At 35.1% G+C, this 18,018-nt stretch overlaps 3 protein-coding genes and 1 long non-coding RNA gene across 5 annotated transcripts; 3 read left to right on the forward strand and 1 right to left on the reverse strand.

The window, feature by feature from the left end:
• Positions 1-387: 387 nt before the first annotated feature.
• On the forward strand, positions 388-1,401 carry LOC112100064. Its single transcript, XR_002906327.1, has 3 exons — positions 388-631; positions 867-933; positions 1,256-1,401. It is a non-coding gene; the product is annotated as an uncharacterized LOC112100064 (long non-coding RNA).
• A 1-nt stretch (position 1,402) lies between these two features.
• LOC18047672 (probable phosphoinositide phosphatase SAC9) lies at positions 1,403-2,352 on the forward strand. Its single transcript, XM_024187297.1, has 2 exons — positions 1,403-1,415; positions 1,494-2,352. Exons 1-2 carry the CDS (start codon positions 1,403-1,405, stop codon positions 2,063-2,065), a joined length of 585 nt encoding a protein of 194 aa, XP_024043065.1. The 3' UTR covers positions 2,066-2,352.
• Positions 2,353-2,359: 7 nt separating this feature from the next.
• Positions 2,360-7,956, forward strand: LOC112100062 (probable phosphoinositide phosphatase SAC9). The gene is given in 8 exon segments (XM_024187728.1): positions 2,360-2,602; positions 2,742-3,215; positions 3,547-4,383; positions 4,783-4,980; positions 5,858-6,142; positions 6,145-6,321; positions 6,410-6,836; positions 7,468-7,956. Coding segments are annotated over 8 exon segments (2,652 nt in total). The 5' UTR covers positions 2,360-2,434; the 3' UTR covers positions 7,554-7,956.
• Positions 7,957-8,636: 680 nt separating this feature from the next.
• LOC18047673 (disease resistance-like protein DSC1) lies at positions 8,637-14,862 on the reverse strand. 2 transcript variants are annotated; one of them, XM_024188367.1, is made up of 6 exons: positions 14,104-14,862; positions 12,910-14,014; positions 11,635-11,967; positions 10,246-11,400; positions 9,448-10,146; positions 8,637-9,011 (listed from the first exon to the last, which is right to left on the reverse strand). In XM_024188367.1, exons 1-5 carry the CDS (start codon positions 14,580-14,582, stop codon positions 9,481-9,483), a joined length of 3,738 nt encoding a protein of 1,245 aa, XP_024044135.1. In that variant the 5' UTR covers positions 14,583-14,862; the 3' UTR covers positions 8,637-9,011; positions 9,448-9,480. The 2 variants fall into 2 exon arrangements, with proteins under 2 accessions (XP_024044135.1, XP_006442185.1); XM_006442122.2 differs by having other exon boundaries at positions 10,246-11,514.
• Between the last annotated feature and the right edge of the window lie 3,156 nt (positions 14,863-18,018).

Below are 18,018 nucleotides of genomic sequence, written 5' to 3' on the forward strand. Positions count from 1 at the left end.
TTTAGTAGAGCTTTTCAAAATTAAATAAATTATTTTGCTCCTACTAGGAAAAACTAAAATTTTAGGTTTTTGCGAATAATTGTTTAAAATTTTTAAAAAATATTAAAATGTCTAAAATATCTTTTTTTTATTTCATAATCTTATTTCATTTCTTCATAACATAAATTTAAATAACTTACCTATTAAAATAATTTCACAATTTCTAATAAAAACTCTAATTGACAATTAAGTAACAACTTTTTTTTTTTGTAAAAACTCTATTTATAAAAAATCTAATAATAAAAATTCTATTTAAATAAATTATATTTGAAAAGGTATACTAAACGAACCTAAGATAAAAACAAAAATTTTTACATCCAGACAATTAAGCTTAAAACAATTTCAAATGAATTTTAGACTAATCAAAGTACAATACGTACCAAGTTTGGTAATTTATTGACATCTTCTTATATACCTTCGATCAAGTCGATTCTCACTTGACGACTAATTGGTAGTTTGGTACATCACCGTTGTTCCCGATACTCGCATGCATCCGATCACAAATCTCACTCCAATTGTCGTCTTTCTTCGGCGTTTTAGCGCATCCTTCTTGAATTTCTCGCATTTCGTTCCCTTACAAGTCTCCGGTCAGGTCAGTTCACTTGACGATTAATTCGGCAAATCTTGAATCTCTTCTCTGTCCCTCTCGTTTTCTCGTGTCTCCTTTCAGTTAAAGCGATTGAATCAATTTTATCGCAGTCTAAGAGAAATTAAGTAATGCTCTTGGATTTAAAATTTTTTTGCTTTCGACTTTAGATCTCGAAAGTCAAACTCTTCTACGAATCCATAGATTCTCAATGTTTATAATCTTATTTGTGTTTGACCAGGTAACTGGATCGTGAAATTCGTCGTTTTGTATCAATTCAAGCTTTCGCGAGCTCATGGAATCACCTGGTGAGTTGTGGTGAAACGTTATCGTTTCAAATTTCGCTTAATTCTTTATTGCATATTTTTTTCTCTAATATTTCAGTTTAATTTAGAAAAGAAAGAGGACCCAAAAAGAGAGAGAGAGAGAGAGGGAGAGACTCTACCATACTCAATTCCTTGCTCATTCTGATTTGGCCTGAATGTTGGCATTGACTATTATTTGTTTTCATTTCGATTTAATTCTCATTTAGACAGTCTTTTCTAACGGTCAATAATAGTTTAAGGAAAATGATAATAGGGATTTTGCAATAATCTTTCTGCATTGTTCAAGTTAGTAGACAATGAATAGGATGTTTATGTTTACCTCATTTTGAACCCTGAGGGCTTAGTTGAGTAGTTGATTGATTCGGTCTTGCAATGTGTTCCCACAAGGTTTTGAGTTTGATTCCTAATTATGTGGCCCTTAGTTTCGAATTTGAGTTTGTTAGGTGGGTTGATGGGGCTTTTGGGTATATTGTACAAACCTGTTGATTATTTATTTATTTATTTTATTTTTGTACTATTTTGTTTTACAGTTGGTGGTTAAGGACAGACATCTGTTATTGTTGTAACTTTGGATACTGGTGAAGTATATATTGTAACCAGCTTGTATTCTAGGACTGACGCTCAAGTGATATATATTGATCCAACTACTGGTGCACTTCGCTACCGTGGCAAATGGGGCTATGATGTTTTTGGATCTGAAAATGAAGCAGTAGATTACATAACAAATGGATCACTATGGATGTGCAAGAGTACAACTTTTGCCAAGGCGATATTGGGTTATACCGCCCTGGGAAGCTTTGGGCTGCTTCTTGTTGCCACAAGGTTAACTGCCAGCATTCCAAATCTTCCTGGTGGAGGAACTGTATGCACGGTTACAGAGAGCCAATGGATCAAAATTCCATTTCAAAATCCTCAACCCCAGGGTAAAGGAGAAGTAAAGAATGTTCAAGAGTTGCCTGATCTTGACATTGATGGGAAGCACTACTTTTGTGAGACAAGAAATATCACTCGACCTTTCCCCAGCATTGATGTTATGTCTTCGGATTATAAATATGTGACAAAAATGAGGTGTAGAATACATTTAAAAAGAAAAGAAAAAAAAAAAAAGAAATGAAAAGAGGTGTTTAGAAGTAATAGTTAAACTAGATACACTCCCACTAATTAGCGATTCTGATGAACAGTGCCCATAGCTTCTTTTATACCTTGAAGTTGCAGAAATTGATTCTTGGTGAATTAAGTCACTTACAGACATAACTTTTTCTTCCATCTAATTTTTATTAGGTTAGATAGGAGAAGACTTGTTTCAGGGTGTCCTGACCCTAGTATTAGTTTTCTCGTCAGACTTTTCAAGAAAATTTACAATGCACACAACATACAACTTCTAGTAATCCTAGGACTTTGTTGACAAGGTGCTTCTATTCCTCGTTGTGGAAATGGGACAAACCTTTTGATACCTTTACCAGGATCAGTTAGTGCTGAGGATATGGCTATTACTGGAGCTGGTGCACGACTTCATGATCAAGATGCACCAACCCTTCCACTGTTGTATGATTTTGAAGAATTAGAGGGAGAATTGGATTTTCTTTCTCGTTTTGTGGCAGTTACCTTTTATCCTGCTATTTCTGGAACAAGCTCCATGACTCTTGGTGAGGTAGAAAATATTTTCATAAAATGTTAATTGATGTATCTACGCACTTTATTCTTAAATTAGTATTTTAGACCATTAGCTTTGTGGAGTGGGTTTGCTGTAACTGCTGCTGGTGACAACATAATTGTTAATATTATTACAGATAGAGATTCTTGGAGTTTCTCTTCCATGGAGGGGGGTATTCAATAATGAAGGCCCTGGTGCTAGATTAATTGAGCTTGGCAAAAAGTTTCAGGGGGAAACCGATCCATTTTTGTCGAATTCAGTTACAAATACAGTTCCGTTTTCCAATGAAAATGTGTCAACATCAATGCAAACAGAAGCTGCTTCCAATCCTTGGGTTGACCTATTGTCTGGAAGGGACACATTTTCTGATCCTCTTTCAGAGCCGTTTTCTAACCCTCTTTCTGAGCCGTTCTCTGATCCTCTTTCTGAGCCAGTGACAAGAAATGTTGCATCTGGAGGGGCTGATTTGCTTGATTTCTTGGACCAGCCTATAGTTGAAGATCATGGTGTGGAAACTTATAAAAGATCTTCAACACAGGATGGCTGTTCTCTAGCTAGTGGTGCCCAGCAGTACATAAGCTGTCTAAAATCCCTCGCAGGGCCACGCGAGGTATAGTACTGCTCTCTTGTGTTTTTTGCAGCTCTACATCTTAGCAACTTCATCTTTTTATAGGAGTAAACTCTGGAAGTTCAACAAATTTTGCTCTGCTAAATGTATAACTTATTAATCAGTGTCCTGTTTTGAATTATTTGCTGTCTCCATGCCATTCGATATGGTGCTACTTGGTTTTTGATCATCCATGACGCTATATATATGTAAAGGATGAATTGATTGTTTTGGCTTGTATTCTCACATTTTATGATTGATCGATGGAAAGGTCTTCATGTATTAAATTCAACCTCACAAGCGTAAGATTGACAGATTCTGGGCAAATTTTCAGGAAAAGAAACTAGACTTCATGGAAGCAATGAAGCTTGAAATTGAACGTCTGCAGCTGAATCTTTCTGCAGCTGAAAGGGATAGAGCTTTATTGTCAATTGGAACTGATCCTGCCTCTATAAATCCAAATGTATTGCTCGATGAATCTTACATGGGAAGACTGTGTCGAGTAGCAAACACTCTTGCATTACTTGGCCAAGCTTCCCTAGAAGACAAAATTGTTGGTGCAATTGGCCTTGAGAATAGTGATGATAGTGTTTTAGACTTCTGGAATATTACTAGAATTGGAGAGAGTTGTTCTGGTGGTGGGTGCGAGGTTCGTGCAGAAACTAAGGTGCCTGCTCTTGCTTCCTCAACTGCAACATCTGTTGGAGCTTCACAATCCCCTTTGTTGTGTTCTCAATGTGAAAGAAAAGTTTGCAAAGTTTGTTGTGCAAGAAGAGGAGCTCTACTGTTTTCAAATTATAAATCAAGGGATGTGACCAACTACAATGGCTTCTCAAGTCAGAGTGGATCAAGCCATGGAAGCCAAGTTGATGTATCTACCAGTCGTTCACTAACACTGGATGGCGTTATCTGTAAACACTGCTGCCATGAGATTGTGCTTGATGCATTGATGTTGGACTATGTTAGGGTCTTGATTAGCTTGCGAAGAAGTTCCTGTGCAGACAACGCAGCATACAATGCTTTGAATGAGGTTGTTGGATCCTGCTTACAGGATAGTCTTTCTGAGAGGATTCAGTCTTCCGATAACGTGCAAGCAGCTGAAGTCCTTCACCAATTATGTGGTGGACAGGAAGCACTTGCTGAATTTCCATTTGCTAGCTTTTTGCACTCGGTATGTTCTTGGTTTGTATTCAGTTCTCATCATATTATGTTTTCCTTTTAAATTTCTTTTCTTGATTAAAATTTTTAGAAATATGTTTTAGCATTTATTCTTATGATATATGCCCAGAACATTCATCCCACTTATCCATGAGAATCCTTGTCTGGTTTGATTTTCAATTGAGACATTTTTGGGAACCCTGAGCAGGTTCCATATGCTAATAATCTTTGAGGTAAGGTGTTGTAGGATGCCTTGAGAAGCTAAAAACCTATTACAAGGAAAAGCTCTTGCCTTGTTTTGTGCAATCTGTGTGCTAGCAAGTCATGTCTCTAATAATTTCATAGTTCGCTTGATTGGAATTTTTTGTCTTGATATGGATTGTTTATTCTAGATTCCTTGGTGCCACTGTAGGTTGAAACAGCAAAAGATTCAGCACCGATTTTGTCCCTGCTTGCTCCATTAAATTCTGGATCAAGGCACTCATATTGGAGAGCTCCACCTAGTACTACTTCTGTTGAATTTGTTATTGTTCTCGGTTCTGTTTCTGATGTCAGTGGGGTTATCTTGCTTGTTAGTCCTTGCGGCTATTCTGTGGCTGACACTCCGATGGTAAGTGCCATATTTATTCCCTTATTTCCTTGTTGTTCAATAAATTTGGTGATAAGCCAAGTGGCCTTAATAATGAAGCCCAGTACCAGGGGTGGTGGGTAATCGATATTCAACTTGTGAATATTCCTAAGCAAACACTGAATCAACATATACCTCGGCAAAAGTTCTCCATGCTATGATAACGAAAGTCATATTTTGAAATGATTAAAAGAGTCCCTGTGTAGTGCCATTTCCAAAGAAATTGCAGCTGGGGGTTTAGTTTCATGTAGGTTAGTTTCCGATAATAAACTTTCCATTTCATTAATTGCTGATGAAAAAACCAAGTAAGAACAGTTTCGTTGCTCGTCATTTATGTATATTTTGGTAAACTGTAATTTTAAATTCTCAACGGTCTTCCCTTTGTAGGTAAGAAGATGGTCCACTCACTTGATATTTATGATTGTAGATCAGGTTTCTATTGGTTTGCCTTTATCATTCGGAACCCAAGTTTGATATTAACAGAGATCACGTCAATAATATCCTATTTGGGTAGATGTGGGTGGGGATTTAAAATCAAATTTGAAATTGAGGGGAAGGAAGAGAAAAGGAACCACAATAATTAAACAAAATATTAGGAACTATTCTGATGAGTTTTAATCTCGAGAGGAACAATTTTCAAATGCAAATTTAACTGCTAGAGAAATTGTAGCTTTTTGTCATTAGTTAAGAGGAAAGAGAATAAGAACTATCCTGCCCTTTCCTTCATGAATGTGTGTTGAGGTTGCTGTATTATTTAGTCAGTATTTGTAATTTTCTTTCCTGCAGTGCTCTCTGCCTCCTGAATTTGCTACTGAGTCCATATTTTTCTTTGAGCTGCTGCTTCCTATTGCTGTTACAGGTACAAATCTGGGCAAGCAATAAGATACACCGGGAGGAAAGGTCATCAATGGGAAAATGGGATGTCCAATCCCTCATCACATCTTTTTCAGATTTGTATGGTCCAGAAAAGTCCGCTAGTGTTGAAAAATTACCTAGGCATGTAAAATTTACTTTTAAGAATCCTGTTAGGTGCCGCATTGTTTGGATCACATTACGTCTTCAGAGACCTGGTTCGGCTTCAGTTAATTTCGGGAAGGACTTCCGTCTTTTGTCTCTTGATGAAGATGAAAACCCCTTTGCACAAGTAGAGACAGACGTGCTTCATTTGGAGGAGCAGTTGAAAATGAACCATGTATTCATGCCAAAAGAATTCTTGTAGTCGGAAGCCCAGTAAAAAGGGAGGGGCTTACATCATCACAGAGCTCTGAGCAGCTAAGTATTAGAAAGTGGTTGGATAGAGCTCCACAAATGAGTAGATTCAAGGTATTAGTTGCTTTCACTCTTTGTTCATTCATAATTCCAGCTTTCTGCTTGATGCCTTGCCTCTGATAAACCTCTTTTTTCTCTTCAGGTCCCAATTGAGGCCGAGAGATTGATGGACTACGATCTCGTCTTGGAACAATATCAACCTCCAGCGTCACCTTTGCTTGCCGGATTCCGTCTAGACGCTTTCAGTGCAATAAAACCTAGGGTTACCCATTCACCTTCCTCAGATTCAGATATCTGGGACAAATCAGTAACATTTTTAGAAGACAGGTACATCTCTCAAGCTGTGTTGTATTTACAAGTATCCGCACTCCAGGAACCACATAACATGGTAACTATTGCGGAATATCGACTGCCGGAGGCTAGAGCCGGAACACCAATGTACTTTGATTTCCCACGACCGATACAGTCCCGACGAGTTTCATTCAAGCTTCTTGGAGATGTTACAGCATTTGCAGATGAACCTTCAGAACAAGATGATTCAGGATTGAGAGCTCCGCTTGTGGCTACAGGTTTGTCTTTGTCAAACAGAATCAAGTTATATTATTATTGTGACCCTAGCGAGCTTGGAAAATGGGCAAGCCTTTCGGCTGTTTGATCGTTATTTACATGAGAGAGAGTTTTGGGTTCGACTTTGATTTTGATTTGTATTTGTTGTCATTTTATTGAAATTTCTTTTTGTTGTATAAAAATCAGAAGGTAAAAGTATTAAATTCACTGATGCGGTAATATCTGTGCTGGTTACATGATTTTATGTTTAACTTGAAGTTAGTAAGCAATGACTTAACAATAGCACTTTGAATTTAACGTGGATCATATTGTATTTGAAATTAAAAAATAAAGAGAGAGAAATTAATTGTTGATTGAGTTGGACAATTTTCCGTGGTTAATTGCTCCCAGAAAAGAGAAGAATGGGATTGTGCTTCCTCACACGAAGAAAGACTCGAACGTCTTCGCGCTACTTAATCAATGAAAGATTTTGTCAAATATCTGGCCCTTTCTTTCTTGAATGTCTGTGTACAAGTTGCTGTGTCATTTAGTCAGTATTTGCAATTTTCTTCCCTGTAGTGCTCTCTGCTTCCTGAATTTATATTGTTGTGATCTAGTTGCTGAGTGCATATTTTTTCTTTCTCGTTGCTGCAGGTTTGTCGTTGTCAAACAGAATCAAGTTGTATTATTATTGTGATCCTTGTGAGCTTGGAAAATGGGCAAGCGTTTCTGGAGTTTGATCCTTATTTATATGACAGAGAAAGAGTTCTGGGTTTGGGTTTGATTTTGATTTGTAATTTTTGTCAGTTTATTGAAATTTTTTGTTGTATAAAAGCAGAATGTAAAGGTATAAAAATTCATTGATGCTGCAATGTCTGTGCTTTTGAGAAAGAAGAATTCAATGTGTTTTCTATGCCATTGGATTTTCCCACTGCTTGTAAACTTGGGCTGTCGAATGCTCTGTGAACCTTAAGGGCTATAAAGTAATTTTCAAGACTGAAGGATTTATTAATCGAGTTCAAAAGATTGCAAGTTGGTGAGCGTTGGCATTTAAAAAATCAATTGTTATTCTCTCAATAATCTCTCTCTTCTGCCGACCCCCCAAGCGCAGAAACCCGTAGATGATCTCTCCTCGTGAAGTGTTTTCTTTTTCGAGTGAAGGTGGTTTTCTACTTACATATCTCGGGGGTCTTATGGGGGCCTTATGATATCTAATGTGTGAAATTTCTTTCTCATTTTACCATAAAAAATGTCTGTAATGACCTAAAGTTCGAGTCTTAAATTATCTTAAATTTATATATAGAGTGGAGCTATTGGCACCCTATTTAGAGTGGAGCTATCGGCACCCCTACATTACTCTTACAAAATCCCACTTTAAATAAAATTACAATTAAGAACAACTAAAAATTAAACACTTATAGATGTTTTTACAACAAATTATTTAATTCATAATCAATTCTTTAAAAAAAAAATCTATATGTTACTTCCTATCTAACTAAAATAAATTGTACAAATTTAGAATAATCTATTGTTCTCTTTTGATTTCTTATTGATTGAATATTTTTATATTTAAAATTGCTTTGAAATTATAATTTGAAATATGTGTTATTTTAGCCAATGATTAATACTAAAAAACTTATCACTCATATAACTTTTTGATTTGTGTGTAGGGTAATAATAAAATTTAAAAAAAAATTAAAAAAATAACACAATAATGAGTTTTAACAATAAAACAAATCCAATGAAATTGAAAATTTAGAAAAGTGTATCTAAGAAAAGGGACATTTTCAGAAATAAAATGAATATAACTAAAAATGGGGTTTTATGAGGAGATCAGAGGGGTGCCAATAGTCCAACTCGTAATTAAGAATCTCCCATTAGATTGTCAACCAAAAAGACACTTGCATAAGAAGAAGAATTTGTCAGTTTGATTTTATTTGTAGATCCAACATTTCTCATATCCTGAGCGCCTTTCCGTATCAAATTAAAATAGTATTAGCAAAATTGTAGTGCAAATTCAATTAACCAACTAATAGTCTAAGAAGCAAAGAGAGGATTACAAGTTCACAACACCATTACAAAGGATTCAAAATTCCCACACGAAAACATCAATGTACAGATTATAAACAATCCGAATTGGACACAAGAAAAACCCTTCAATGGATTGCTTGCCTTCCCAATGCTATATACTGTGCAAACTGCGCATTGGCCAAGAAAATGTTTTCAATTTAGTGTATTTTCAAAATGCTTATTTTCTCAGAATAAAAAAAATAAAAAAAGAATTCTTACATGTTTCATCAGCATGATTAAAATCAAAGAAGAAAGCGAGACATAATGTCTCTCACATAATAAAATTACAAAAATTTCAAGAAAAAAAAAAGTTAAAACATGTAATCTTCAGAAGCATATTATAAACGAAGACTTCCACAAGTTACTACAATTTCATGCAGTAGAGATTAACTGATGCTTTGACTTATTAGCAGGTTGCAATGAATTATTAACTGATGCTTTGACTTATTAGTTCTGCAGCTAAGTTAAATAAAATAAGGTATTTTCAAAAGCAAAATGGAATACATAGATAAAAACATCATCTTAAACAAATCACAATCCAGAATTAGAGCATTTTCAACATACCTAAGGAAAAAAGAATACGTGAAAACGGGTGGCTCATTTGTTAAGAAGTGTTGATTTGATCGGCTCTGCAAATCTCTTGGGACTCGGTTCCAATTCCTCTTCATCAAAACTGTAATGTAATTCCCCTTCATCAGAACTCGAATCAAATTCACTTGCAGCAGTGCCACTCGCGCTTGGCAAATCATCCAATTTCCAAACTTCAGTAGCAAAATTGAGAGTAAAAGTGTTGGCTTTGGTCTCGCTGGGATTTGCATATACTGGACATACTCCGCAACGTTTTATCCCTTGACTCTTTTGTTTTCGGTCAAACTCATTGAAGAACTTAAGTGAGACAGTTGTATGATGGTAACCATCAGGAAAGCCAACATTCAAGCAAGGTTTAAAACCAAGTATGACATGATCTGAATCATGGGGGTCTTCAATAGACTCCCCATAGAAACTCAGATCAACATGTTTGGTTTCAAAGAGAGTCTTTATTTCTAAGTCGGATAGACAGTAGACGTCAAAATAACGACGACGATCAGAATAAAGTTGCTTAAAATAAAGAACAGCACAAAAAGCAAACCCGATTAAGTTTCTGCAAAAAGAGTGCGGTGGCAGTTGAATACGTATCGAAGATCCTGAACTTTGATTGCTGAACCAGTCAGGAATTTCGCTCCCAGGTAAAACAATTTGGGAATCCCTGAGTTTAGAAAGTTTCTGTGAAACGACATTTAAAAAAAGAAAATTGTAAAATGAAAACCATGATTTCAGATATAACAAAGAGGGACAGAGTAAACAAGAGAGGGAATTTGATACCCCTTTGTTTGCTCTTTCATAGCCCAGTCTCAGTGATGCTGCAATTGCCATACGTAGTGAATCTGCCAAAATCCTGTTGTTTGCTTTTCCATCAAGTTTCAAGCAGTTAGTAAACCCAAAATAAATTGGTTGTGACGTCAGATATTCCGGATGCCATTGACGAAGGTCAGGAGAGGGTTTGGATAGCTTTTCGAGTACGGATGCATCTAGTTCTTGTAGACATGACGGAATCTCTGGCAAAGATTGAAGCCGGTTACAGTTCATTGCTTTTAGTGACTGTGGACACAATGGAAGTTCTGGTAATGACCGAAGCATGTTACAATCCTCCAAGTGAAGAGTTTCTAGACCCAATGGAAGTGCTGGTAATGACTGAAGCATGTTACAACGCCATAAGCGAAGAGTTTCTAGACCCAATGGAAGTTCTGGTAATGACTGAAGTATCTTACAATCCCTCAATTCAAGACATTTTAGGCCCAATGGAAGTCCTGGTAATGACTGAAGTATCTTACAATCCCTCAATTCAAGACATGTTAGGCCCAATGGAAGTTCTGGTAATGACTGAAGCATATTATAATCCTTCAAGTAAAGATAACTTAGCCACGACAGTTGCTTGATACTTGCAGGTAAACTCTCAAAGTTATTTCCATTTAAATTGCCACTGTTATCCGGCAACTTATCAAGTATAGAACAACCACTTACGGACAAAAGTGCAAGCCTCGGTAGATTTTCAAATGGCGATGGCAGAGCCGTCCAGACTAAATCAATGCGTGTTAAATGTTCCATTTTCTCCAAGATTTCTGGGAAACGCTCAAGGTTCAAGCAGCCATTAACAAAAAGATTAACCAAAAATCTCAATTTACAAAACCTAGTTGAAATCCTCTTCAGCCGTTTGCAATCACTCAAATCCAACAAATTAAGATCAGTTAGGTACTTTATTGATGATGGAACTTCTTCTATTGCAGACTCGCGTAAGTATAGCTGTCTAACTTTCCCAGAAATCTGTGGAAACTCTATGAGATTAACACATGAGGAGCAATCAATAGTTACTGGACAAACAAAATGAAGATTGCTTGCAAAAGACCTAAGACTTTTGCAGCCCTTAAAAGACAACGCACTGAGATACTTGAAATTCTGGATAGATGAGGGAACACAAGCCAAGTTTGTATAATCCAAAAGATATGTTTCAATATTTGGGGTTTCTAATGGGCCTGGCATCTTAATGAAATGTTGAGAATGGCTGAGGTTAATAGATTTTAACTTGAAAGCTTCCTGCAATAACAGATATATAAAGACTATATTAATTAAAAAGCAACAATTAATTCAACAATTAATTGCACGTATATTTAAAGAAAGAAAAAATTAATGTTTTAGTTTTAGTACACAACTTACCTTTTCTCCTTCCCAAGGTTGCTCAACTTTACTAAAACGCAAATTCAGTTCAACAAGGTTCTTTGGCTTGAAATTTGATGGCAGTGTCCTTAATGGATATGTGTCCCAATGAAGATATCTCAATTTTTTAGGAAGATAATCTAGGCCTTTTCGAAGCTGCACTTTAGAGTATGAAAGTTGCTCTTCAATGCTCATACTTAGAAACCTTTCAATCTCAGGTACATAAAATTTGAGCAATCTTAGATTAGACATTTTTGTGAAGGCTCCTGGGTCTAAATTGATGCCTTTTATTTTGGACAAATCCAGAAATATGCCTTCAATTGCATCGGTCCCCTTATTAAAAACAAAAAAACAAAGAATGAGTAACCCTAAAACAGAAAAGAAACATTCGTAAACTTTATTAACTAAGAGCTCAAACAAAAACAAATTATGCAATCTTTGATTTTATTTTTTTAATATATTAAATATCTATATGCGAGAAAAGAAAATTTTGGGGACCATTGGAAAATTAGACTAATAGAAAAAAAATTCAAAATTTCTCTAATTTACAAACCTGTTATCTTAATATCTAGAAGTTGAGAAGACATGGCCTATTTGATTGGTATAAGATTTCGATTTTTTTTAGTCCATAGAATCCAAAATGTTAGTTCAAAATTAGGGAAAAAAATGAAAGTTATTTTTTTTTCCACTAGTTGTACTTGTATCCAAGTCAAATTGAGATACAACCCTTTTCGAAAGGATTTAATCATCTTATAGCCTCCTTAAAATACATTTAAGCTAAAACGAGTGATTGGAGGCAGAACAAGGTGGGCCAATCAGTCCATTTTATTAGCGACTGTTGCTTAAAAAAAATTATACTCTAAAACACACTTACTTTTTTTTTAAAAAATATATAATTATATTGAAGTAGAACCAGGTGGGCTAATCCTCATGGCACTCACTTTGTTCTGACACTCTTCACTAAATTTGAAGAAAAATAAAATTATACTCTCCACACTCTTATTCAACATTCCAAAATTGATAAAATCTGGAGTTTTCTTTAAAAATTTAAAATTTGAAGACTTGTTCTCTTGACACCCTCAGTCATTAATTTCACCTAATTATGGTTTTATGATTTTGGTTATTTTGTTCATAAAATAATTTTACTAAAGGATGTTCTCGTAATAATAAAAATTATTAAAAAAACATGGGTGTGCTGGTATGGTTGGGAAAATACGAGTGCAGAACTCCAAACAAATAAAAGATTTATATAAAAAAAAAATGGAGGATTCTTACCATATTATGCTTTAGTACGTGGCGGATTTCCTTAGGATCCCACAACCTACTGCGTCTGCCTAGCTCTTCCTCAGATTCTTGGCGAACAATCTCTCGGCCCATTTCTTGCAATAAATCATGCATTTGCAAGCGGCTATATGACACTGTTATGAGTGACTTGTCCACGAGGACATCCAGTCTGTGAGACCCAGAATCATCAAGTATCCTTGTCACAAAATCTTTATCCTCTCCCTCAAGGAAACACGCAATATCTAGAAACATACTCTTCTCCTTGCGTGTTAATTCATTAAAGCTAATCTTTAATATATCATAAATACCATGAATATCAGATTCACAAATCCGATTTAAGTCGTCCAATACATTTTCCCAATGGCTTTTCCTCTTGAGATACAGGGAGGAACCCAACACTTTAAGAACTAATGGATTGCCATTGGCATACCATACAACCCTCCATGAGTGCTGGTAGAGATCTTCAGGACAATGATTTTCTTTAACAGCGAAGTTACAAAAATGCTCGAAAGCCTCATCAAATTTCAATCCATTGACCCTATATATTTTCTCCTTCTCCACTCCAAATTTTTCGAGGACTCGTTTATCCCTGGTGGTTACAACAATTCTACTTCCTGGACCATATTGATCAAGCCCTCCAATCAAACCCTCTAATTGTTCATCTTTATTCACATCATCGAGTACAATCAACGCCTTCATGCGTCGGACCCTCCCTTTAGTAAATAGTGGAATATTGGGACCAGCTACTTCAAGTTTTTCACTTAATATTGTCGAAAGCATTTCCTTTTGTAGGTCTTCTAGGCCACCCTCTGTTTCTGATTTTCTCCAAACATTTTTTGCAAAGTATTTACCATCAAACTCACCAGAAAATTGATCGAAAATAGCTTCAGCAAGGGTGGTTTTGCCTATACCGCCCATGCCCCAAATTCCAACAATTTGGACAGTATCCGACAAATCCATACACAGAAATGGTTTAATCTGCTCAATTCGTGAATTTAATCCAACTAGGCCGTTGGATGAGTCCGTTGAGACTGTTATTTTTTCCAACTTCTTCAAAACATCTTCGACAATTTTGTTTACAAGTTGCGCGTCATTGCTAATATAAAGGTGCAAAGATGCAAAAACATTGAGTCAAATTGGGCCAAGACAGAAACAGAGAAAAGATGAATTAGGAAAGAGAGTTACCTGAATTTCGTGGATTCATGGCCGGCTATTTGGGATGTTTCTGTCAGTGTATCCCTCCACTTCTGAACCATTTCTGGTTTATCTTTGAACTGTTGTTCGAGCTGATCAAAACCGTGCTTAAAAATTCCAGTTTGATGCCGCACATCGGACGGACTTACCCCATAGAAAACCGGAATAATGATTTGGCCGTTTGTGTGCTTGCATTCAAGAATCTTGACAAGTTCATTCAGGCACCATTTTGAAGAAGCGTAGTCCGTTGAGAAAATGACCACCGAAATTTTTGAACCTTGGATTGCGTTCAAAAGGGCATCTGAAATCTCATCTCCTCGCCTAAGCTTTTCATCATCCATAAATGTTTTGATTTTCTTTTTGTCATACAAATCATCATAGAGATGGCAAGTAAAGATCCTACGAGTGTCCTCCCCTCTAAAATTGAGGAAGACTTCATAAATGCAAGAAGAAGAAGAAGAAGAAGCCATGAAGGAAATTTTAGAAAATTGGTGACAGAAACAGAGTATTAATCTTGAGAGTTGAGAGAGGAGATGTAAGAATGAACATGTGTGAAGATTCTTGCAAGCACACACTAAATAATTGAATGGCTGGAGCTTTCTTAGTCTCCTGGAAATTTCCTGGAGCTTTCATATACATGATTTGTCAAGTCAAGAAACATAGTCATGATAATGGGGCAGACCAGGAAGAAAAGAAAATTTGATTCAACCAATAAAGGAAGGAAGAGCAAAGAAAAAAAATTTGAAAGTAGATTCAGAGAATTATAAAAAGCTAAAGGAAATTGGAATTTTGTTCAATTTCTCCAGCGAGGAACTTTCACTGTCATTACCTCACCGTTAGAGTTTGGATTAAGATTTGGGGGTGCAGGCATTTACCTAGAGTTTACCTCCGCACTAAATTCTTAAGTTTTGAAAATTATGAGACCTTTATATTGGGAGATATTGTAATCGAATCAAAACTTAAAATTTTTATAATGTTAATATTTAATCTTTTAAAAAACAATAACCTCGCCGTTACAGTTTGGATTAAGATTTGAGCAAGTATTTACCTAAATGTTACCTCCGCCTGTAAATTCTTAAGTTTTGAAAATTATGAGACCTTTATATTGGGAGATATTATAATCGAATCAAAATTTTGAATTTCAATATTATTATTCTTTTAAAAAAATTTTGAGATAACAGAGTGGTTGATAATATAGGAGAACTTGTCTAGGCAAGCACATGCATACACAGAAATGTGATGGATTCAAAAAGAAATTAAAGTGATAATGTACGTGGATCCTTAAAACAAAAAGCAAAATCGCTTGGTGGCTCAGTAAAATTAAGACTGAAATATTTTTTACACGAGAAGTCAAGCTCATAAATTGCAAAAGCCATTTCATTTCACTTTTACGCGTCATTGACTTTTGTAACACGTGTCTGCATCGTCAAGTGGGGCAAAAGGGTTTCGATTACAGTGGGAAAACATGAACAAGAATGCATAATGAATAATTCCTTCGATAAAGTGAAAATTAAACACATAATAATCCTAAAATTTAAACTCTAATATCTTATAATGTATTGATTAAAAATAATCCTAAGAGTTCCCAATTGAAACTTTCAGAGATAATAGAAAATAGTTATGCTTTAAAAGGCCAAAGATTAGAGAATAAAGAAGAATTAGTTATTGATATAAAAATTATTAATTTTTTTTATTTCTAGCAAAAATTGTTTCATATACCATTTCGATTTTGGGAGGGGTGAGGTTTTGAACTTTAATAGTTTCCTCCAAAATCAAAAGGCAGCAATTAAGTTAGAAATAGCAAAGAAAACTTATTGGTACCTTATTAAAGGTAACATTATGAAACTTTCAATGTCATTACCTCACTGTTCAATTTTTATTGAGATTTGTGCAAACATTTACCTAAATCTTACCTCAGTCTGTAAATTTATAAGTTTTGAAAATTATAAGACCTTAGCGCATCTCCAAAAAACTCTTCAAATACAATTCTACTTCTTATTTGAGAAGTCATACCAGTATTAAATACTCTAAAAGACACGTTAATTTAGATTTTTCAATTAAAATTTGTTTCTCACTCTTCAAATTACTGAGTGAGTTTCTCCCTCTTCTATTAATATTTTATTATTATTTATTGAAAAGATAAGACTGTAATAATTACTATTTATGTTTCCTTTAAAAACATAACAGTAATTCAATTTCATAGTGGGAAAGATTTGATTAAAATAGTATTAATTTATTCTTATTTGATGAGCCTTTTGGAAGGAATTATATTTTTTTGTACACTTATTTGCCACATCAATAAGCAAATTGAAATTTGAAGAGTAAAATTTAAATAGTCTTTTGGAGATGCTCTTATATTATGAGATATTATAATCGAACTAAAACTTAAAGTTTCAATTATCCCCATGGACTCCTATATATTCAACCAAAATAAAAATTCCAATCTTACCAAATTCTTGAGTTAAATTTATTCAACTCAAGAGGCTTGAGAACTTAAAATTAAGCACAAACTAAACAGATGAAGTAAATACATGATTATGCAACATAACATTAATTCTCTCAATTTATAACTATTTTTGCTACATGAATCTTGCACAGTCAATGCTAATTTTGGGTGAAAACTGGTGATCAGATTAGATTTTGAAAAGAAATAATATTCATTTTCCCTTCCCTACCTTTTTTTTGTTTTATTTTTATAGCAAAGAATTATATAATGAAAAGAATCAATTTAATCACCTTTTCCAGCAGCCCAATTTTTCTTTTATAAAATTTGACCAGGGAGACAAAGAATAATTATTCATACCTTCATCACTAAGGAAATACTTTTCGGTATGGCTAAGGTGAGAAAAGGCTTTCCACAAACACTTGTACTTTGTATTCCTGTAAATTTTCTTTGAAGTCAATAAAAACCATAAGTTCTTTACAATAACCATCTCTTTGATTAAAAAGTATCGTATTCCTTTAAAATTTAAAACCGGCAAAACCGAATTGATCAGTGTCTTTGAAGAGACACAATGGCGTAATTCTTTAAATGAGTTGGCTATGGAAATCCTTATCCAAGGTTTTTTTACGCCATATTCTTTCGTAAACCAAAATTCATTTTGGAATACTCTGTTGAGAATGTTAAATAAAACGGCATTGAAGGAAGTTTTCAAAGGCAGAATCCGGACTTGTCAAAGGGATGATCTGCACTTGTCAAAGACACAATCCGCGTCGAACGAATCGACACATTTCCTTCCGAGTTCACATATGCAATTTTTGAAAAAATGTAGCTTCTACATCTATAAATAACGCTCAGTGTACAATGTTTTATCCAAGAAAAGAAAACAAGTTTCTTCATGGTATCATAGCCATGAATGCGCTCAAGTTTCTTCAAGTTTCGCTGCTCTGTTTGTAACAAAAACAGAGGAAACTAAATTCTTTCCACAACCATTTTTCCACCATTTTCTTCCTTAAAATCATTCCTACCATTACAAAAATCCATGTCGATAAAAAAACAAGCCAACCAAACGTAAAAAACTTGAATTTACAAATTTATCAACAATCCCATAAAATTTCCAAGAGAGTGTTCCTCAAAAATCAAGAATACCATCAAATTTCTCAGTTTCCGGTAAGCAAACTATAAAACTTTCGCATTTAAACACAGTCCCACACGCTCCCACGCGCCACCTGAAATCACGGCCAACCAACACGTGTAACCACGTGCCTCTGTCATCTTTCACGTGCTCTCACACGCTCTAGAGGTTGAAGAAGCTCCAACCGACATGTCATTTTTCATCTCCAGAGTGCAGCAGTCTTAAAATGACGTGTCATTTTTTTATTACACTAAAACCGACATGTCGTTTGTAAATTAGATACAAAACAACGTGACATTTAATCTCCAGAAGTGCAATAGTCTTAAAACGA

Source organism: Citrus clementina, unplaced genomic scaffold (genome assembly GCF_000493195.1).
Source record: "Citrus clementina cultivar Clemenules unplaced genomic scaffold, Citrus_clementina_v1.0 scaffold_3, whole genome shotgun sequence".
NCBI lineage: Eukaryota > Viridiplantae > Streptophyta > Magnoliopsida > Sapindales > Rutaceae > Citrus > Citrus x clementina.